Source organism: Pseudorasbora parva, chromosome 7, assembly GCF_024679245.1.
Source record: "Pseudorasbora parva isolate DD20220531a chromosome 7, ASM2467924v1, whole genome shotgun sequence".
Classification (NCBI taxonomy): Eukaryota; Metazoa; Chordata; class Actinopteri; order Cypriniformes; family Gobionidae; genus Pseudorasbora; species Pseudorasbora parva.
The window spans coordinates 8,380,589-8,387,182 of record NC_090178.1 but is presented as its reverse complement, the minus strand read 5'-3'; the positions used below and the strand labels follow the sequence as shown (position 1 = coordinate 8,387,182).

Sequence of the window (6,594 nt, the reverse complement as noted above, 5' to 3'; positions counted from 1 at the left end):
ATCTTAAAGGCCCACTGAAGTGCCTTGAAACGCGCCGCATTATTCAGTGTGTTGACGTAATTTCCCCTGAAACGGCTCCAGCTGTTAGCAGCTCCTCCCCTTTTTTTGAAACAGCCAGCGTTTTGTTAATATACAGTTTGAGTAGAGCACAAGAGCGGACCTTTTTGTTTGGTAAAGCCTGTTTCCTCTAACACTGTTTACTATCATAATCTCCTCCATATCGCTTTGAAATACACCATTCTGTGAAGAATTCAAATGGGACGATATGTTTGTTGTCTGTGGGACTCGCGTATATGATCCGCGCTGCACTCTTGTGTCTGTAGTCTAAATTTAGACCAGAGCTGTTGTTGTGGTGTGTGCGCTGCTGCGGTGCGTGAAACTAACGTGAAAACGCCTCAAATGAAAGCATATTTACACTGAATCGTTTCCTATCACATATATAGTGTGCTATGTGCCTTTCACCATGTAGAAATTAGTAAATGTGTGTTAACAACTCAGGACCGATTTCAGTCGCAGCTTCAGCAGTGGAGGGGGCGGGCTTTAGATTCTAGAGAGCATTTTGATTGGACAGAACGTTGACGAGAAAGTGAAGTCTTCGATGATGTCACCAAAATCTGAGATTCGTTTTAACGGAAGTGGGAGACTGTAAATTTTGAATGCTTATATCTCCTAAATGCAAATGTTGTCATAATTTTGGAACATACCAGCTTATTCATAACTTTAAGGCTAATACAGTCATATTAAAGCTGTGTTCGGAAGATGAACGGAGGTCTAATGGGTGTGGAACAACATTACGGCGAGTCCTTAATGACATCAATTTCCTTTTTGGGTGAAGTAACCCTTTAACTACTATGTACTTATTGTGTTCATATTGTATTCTAAAACAGTTTTTCTGATATTGAGGTGAGATAAGGGTAAAGTTAGGTGTCAGGGTCAATAGTATACTATAAAAGTAACTATAGAAATTAATTACAGATTTAATGACATGCAGGTTTTAAAAAAAATGTAAATTCAATTAAAAAACGTACACAATAAGAGCATTGTATCAAATTATTAATTTAAATGTTAGTATAGTTAAGGCCACCTAATATAAAGTGGGACTGAACTAAGATGTTAAACTGAAAAAAATTATTGTACGCAAATTTTGATAGCACTATATACATATTATAATATTTATAAATACACATATGAACACAAACCTTTATGTTTGATGCGATTAATCGCAATTAATCAAGTTGACATATTCTCGTTGATCAGGAAAAATTCAAATTTGAAATCTCAAAAATAAAATAAATAAAACCTGGTTTATGCATATGCAATAGGTGAAAGTTAAATTGATTTACATGACTAAGTAAAAAAAAACAACTAAACAATTGCAGCTAACAACACACTGTTGATGATCTCCACTATTTAGTTCAGTTTTGCACATCAAGTTTAATTTGTGTGCCACTGCTCCTTTTAGCCAAAAAAACGGCCTTTGGTTTCTAAGGAGGCCATTGTATCTCCTCCATTGCCTAGCAACTATCACCAAGGCCAGCACTTCATTGTTGCTGAGGCAAAGCGCTGCATGCACTGCATTGTCTGTCTTCAGATGCATCCATACTCTTATACATTACTCTATACTTCACTAAAATGCACTTGATGTTCATACATGTTAAAATCATAGGCATGCACTAAAAGGGAATAAATAATGATTTAAAAAAACAATAGTTCAGTTTACATATGTAAATGATCAAATGTATGGATGTGCATTGAGGGAAGCTCTGTAAAGAACCTGATAGCCTATAGTACAGATGAACTTATATACACTGGGAACAGAGGGCGGGACTTTTACGCTGAAAAGATTTTCAAGTAAAATTTTGCTGACGTCATTTTTTTACACAATATCCTTGAATAGCACCTGTGTGCAAGGGGGGTTGTCTGTCTGTCAGCTTTGAGTAAAAAACATAACCCATTTCTGCAAAACCTAGCCATTAGTATATCCACCGCTGACCAGAGACGCAGAGCTTTCGTAGCGCCCGGGGCCCTTCGCGTTCGAAGAGATAAGACTCCTCAGGAACCTCTGACTCTGGACCACTGGTCCGACAGTCTATCCAAAACAAACCTGTAGTTTTGTTCCCTAATTTTCAGCTAAAGCACATTGGAGTTTGTATGAGTACTCCATTCATCTGGCCTCTGTTTTATTTTCAAGTGCCGCCGAGACTCCAATTATCAGCGGGAGGCTTATTTTTCCTCTTCTTTTCCTATTTTTCTTTCTTTTTCGTCAAAGGCAAGCCCTTTCGACTATAACTGATTCCTTTGAGAGAGACACAATGGCTGTGCATGGTGAGTACCAAGTGTTTTATTTCATGTTGTTGTGATGTGAGAGTGGTTATGTACAGAAAGCATGCTTTGTTTTATATCAATTCTTAATTGGAATGTATTCGTTTCTGATCCATCCTTTTAGGTCACCAGCTGTTAAGGACTTTGAATGTGTATTTCAGAACATACGGACCAGGTTAAGGTAGAGAACAACAGCCGGAATGCATCATTTTCCTGTTATCACTGGAAAGCGGCTCTGAAACAATCTGTATCGTATAAAGCGCTATATAAATAAAGGTGACTTGATTTGAGAGACAGGAATTGACATGAATGTCTGTCATCGTTCTGGTAAGTTTTTATCAATTTGGAGGTAGAAAAATACAATATTTTTGTACTTCCCTCTTAGAAGAGAAGATTCTACATCGAATCTGTCAGGTGCTTCCAATTTTTATGGATTTATTTTTTAATTAATGCTTTTTTTTTACCATTTTAAATTTTAATCAACTATCACTAGAAAAAAAAAAAGAAATAATCTGTTAAACATGAACGTATTATGCAGTTATTTAAGACATTTAGAACCTTTTTGGCATAAAGTGTTCTTTAAAATTGAGTCAAAAATCCTAGAGTTCAATATAGAACCTATTGAACCTTTTTTTTTCTAAGAGTGGAACTACTTTTTGAGACATTGAACATTTTATTTTACTCCTTTACGTTATTCAGCATTGTCAAATGACTAGCTATTGGTACTTGGCATTGAATTTCAAAGAGAGATGCTGATACAAAAATGTGCTTAATGAAGGCCGACATGCGGGTTTGAAAAGCTCACTGTAGTTTATTTATCTCGCTGTACAAGGAGAAGGTCAGAGCGGACTAACAGTGTGTCCCTCACGCCTGTGTGACCTTCAGATGAAGTATTACATGGTACTGGTGCGTGTGAGCTGACAGCGGACACATTATTGCTTCATATAAGTTCAAACTCGGACAGATGTAAAAAAAAACATTGATTTTGTGCTCAGGTGGGATAGTGATTGCTGTCTGCAGGCCAAAACTTACACTGACAGAAAGAAGGTGCAAATCAAATCACGACTGGAAAGTTTGAACATGAATTTCTCTCAAGAATCATCTTTTGTATATATCTCTAATATCTCTAATGCATGCCTCTTTTAGTTGATATTATTTGATGCACTTCTGCGGTTTGTTGCCGGAGATGTTTTGATGAATTCCATTGCAGTGTGGAAGACTAGTGATTTTGTTGTTTTTATTATCTAAGAAGACAACAAGTCATAGTCTACCTCATGGCACTGAGATGAATGTCTTCAATGCACACAGAACATAACCAGAGTTTATTTATTTACACTGCCCTCTGCTGCCAAACCAAATGACTGACATCAACTGAGGATATTCTTTTGGAAATAAATGTACCCAAATATCATTGTGTGGTTATTCAGATGCTTTAGGTTTTATTCGGGATAGCTGAATTAAGAGTGTTTCTGTCATATTTTTACTGTGAGGCAGCTGTTTCCTGATATAAAATATTATGTGGTAAAGTCAAGAAAATAGCTGGTTAGAGAAAATGGTAAACCTGGCATATCTGGTTTGGCATTGGATGTAAATGTGAGATTCAACCATATAAGTAACTTATATATAAGTGTGTATATAAGTGTGTATATATATAACACTAAATATATATAATATTAGTTCACACAATATGACCATTTTAGGTGGTTTTTGCTATATTATTAACAAATAATTTAGGGGGCATCATTGATTCTTGAGGTGTGGCACAATGTCCCACAATTTTACCTGCTATAGGGCTAAAATAATAACATTTCTACTTTAAAACTAATTTTTAAAACGCTAATGTACCATTTCAATTCTTGATTTAATCAAATGCATGACATGGTCCCTCATCCAAAACCACCTGTCTTCAATGCATAAATCAGTATTAAATATAGATGAAAATACATAAAGTAATGAAAAATAAATTGTTACTATAAGAAAAGAAGAATGTGCCTATTACGGTATGTAGTTATTATGAGGCTGTGTCCTTGAGCACATGCACACATTTAAAATATCTGGGACATTAAACAATCTTTGTCCTCATGGTTTTAAAATTTAATTTGCTATGAGTTCAACATCACAAAAATGTTTTTAAGTATTTAAATAATATGAAATTATTATTTTTCTTATAAGCATGATTTGCCAGCTTGAAAATGTCAGGAAGGTGTTTTGAATTTATTTTCCTCATTTTAGGAAAGTCCTTAAAACAAAATGGCTACTACATTTAATACATGAGATGTGCACAGAAAAACACATTTTGTGAGAAAATGGAAGGAGGAGATAGCACAGTGACCTTTTAAATCCTTTTTATTAATTTAAATATACATAAAGAGAAAATGTAAGAGAACTAAGCAATGGTGATTCTTTGGGTTTACTGAGGAGGCAGGATTTCTTTGGTCTTGTCAGCCACAAGCTTGAGGACGTCTTCAACGTGGGTCTGGACCATGCCGGCCAGGGGGGCGACCTGAGCCTGGACGGATGCGGCCAGAGGCTTGATTTGTTCTTCAATGTTGCTGGAGAGGGGCTTCAGCTGCTCCTGGAGCTTCTCAACCATGGGCTGGAACTGGGCTCTGCTCTGCTCGAGGTAAGCGCTGCAACACAAACCAAAGAGAAGTCATTAATAACATGAATTCAATTGGATCATAATTGTGTTGATTATTTAAGTTCACAGTTGAGATGATGATGGACTTACTTGGCCTTGCTGACCAGCTCAGGGCCCTCAACGTTCTTCAGGTTGTCCACCAGGTCCTGGAAGTACTTGGCGATCTTGTCCAGCTCAGCAGGAGCGTCTCTCTTGACCAGAGATGCTGACTCAGAGCCTGGAACATGAACAGAGATGTTCGATCAATACACTCTTACAACTTGAATGGCATTAGTCTCAAGTACTCAAGCTAAATCGAGGGAAAGACTCTGGCTTTTACTGTATGTTTCTATAGGACACTTTTACATACTTAATAGAGCTAGAATAAAGATAAAATATCCATCACACACATTGTCCCATGTCTGTTTAACTCTTACGTTCTTAAAGTTTCAAAAGGGTCATTTATCTTGTAGTGATGAAATAGGGCCATTTTGGGTTCCTCAGAGAATCTTTCAGTGAACAGCTTTAAAAAGAACCATTTGAATCATCTAAAAACCCCTTTCCACTATTTAGAACCTTATCTGCAATAGAAAGATTCCATGGATGTTAAATTTTCTTTATGGAACCATGAAGATCCTTTATTCTTAAGAGTGTAACTGAGTTACAATATTACACAGGCTAAACAAAATACAACATATTTTAAAAGCATCACAAGCTGATTTAAAGTCTCACCAATGGCCAGAGCGACAACAAGGACGGCGATGAGGGAGAATTTCATGGTTGCAGGATGGGTGAGAGTTGCCTGAACAGACAAAGAAATTCATTCATTTCAGTTTCTAGTCAGATTTCTCCTCTTAAAATTCCATGAAGAATCAACAGCAACATGACCATAGGCATAATGCAGATGTAATCTTACCTTACGTCCAAATGTTCTTAGACCTGATGGTGTGTTCTCTAAGAATCCATGGGTTTTTATAGTCCCGGGACAAGTTCAAAGGGTGGCCTGTGCTGATGAAATCATCCATACACTGAAGGGTTTCAATCAAAGTTCAGCAGTAATCTGTGTTTGTGCTTAATTAGTGCATTTTTGTGGCGTTTCAGTCGCCCAATGACGTAATCAGTGCAGCGCTCCTGTGTGTGCAGACATAATCCAGGGTTTATGTAGACCAAAATGAAGTAATCCATGTGTTTTTGTGTCTGTTCAAGCACTGACAATACTGTTAGGAATTTGATTTAAATATATGTATAACCCAACTTGCTTGTGTGGTGATTTCAGTGACAGTGGATGATGGGAATGTGTAGCTTTATGAACTATTCATATCAGTTTAGACTTAAATGTATTTGTATCCTTTGGGTTTTTAATTCCTTATGGGAAACTGATTTATTACTGTTTTTATGTCTGATCATGCATGCATAAAATATTTTAATGCAGTAAAATTAGGATTAATGCAGACTATTTCGGACTTGGAAACCTTTGTACCCATGAAATGCTATGCTTTTTTCATTCTGACTAATTAAGACGGTTTATGCAAACAGCTCCTAGATGGTAAACAAATCAAAAGAACCCACCCAAAGTCCTTAGATATGGTCCACCAATGTAAATACACTCTTAAAAATAAAGATTCCAAAAGGGTTTTTGTCCCCCTTTTCTC

The 6,594-nt window shown here is 36.6% G+C and overlaps 1 protein-coding gene and 1 long non-coding RNA gene across 2 annotated transcripts; one reads left to right on the top strand and one right to left on the bottom strand.

Annotated features, from left to right (window-relative positions):
• The first annotated feature begins 1,929 nt into the window (after nt 1-1,929).
• On the top strand, nt 1,930-5,349 carry LOC137083582 (uncharacterized). Its single transcript, XR_010906527.1, has 4 exons — nt 1,930-2,325; nt 2,447-2,649; nt 4,768-4,945; nt 5,026-5,349. It is a non-coding gene; the product is annotated as an uncharacterized lncRNA (long non-coding RNA).
• Nucleotides 4,034-6,539, bottom strand: LOC137083581 (type-4 ice-structuring protein LS-12-like). Its single transcript, XM_067449539.1, has 4 exons — nt 5,859-6,539; nt 5,675-5,744; nt 5,054-5,180; nt 4,034-4,952 (listed from the first exon to the last, which is right to left on the bottom strand). Exons 2-4 carry the CDS (start codon nt 5,718-5,720, stop codon nt 4,733-4,735), a joined length of 393 nt encoding a protein of 130 aa, XP_067305640.1. The 5' UTR covers nt 5,721-5,744; nt 5,859-6,539; the 3' UTR covers nt 4,034-4,732.
• Nucleotides 6,540-6,594: the final 55 nt, after the last annotated feature.

Coding starts and splice junctions, on each gene's coding strand:
- LOC137083581 (XM_067449539.1), bottom strand. CDS start 5,720: ATGAAATTCTCCCTCATCGCCGTCCTTGTTGTCGCTCTGGCCATTG. Junction 5,181..5,674: donor TGTTGTCGCTCTGGCCATTG/GTGAGACTTTAA, acceptor TTCATGTTCCAG/GCTCTGAGTCAGCATCTCTG. Junction 4,953..5,053: donor GAGCTGGTCAGCAAGGCCAA/GTAAGTCCATCA, acceptor TTTGTGTTGCAG/CGCTTACCTCGAGCAGAGCA.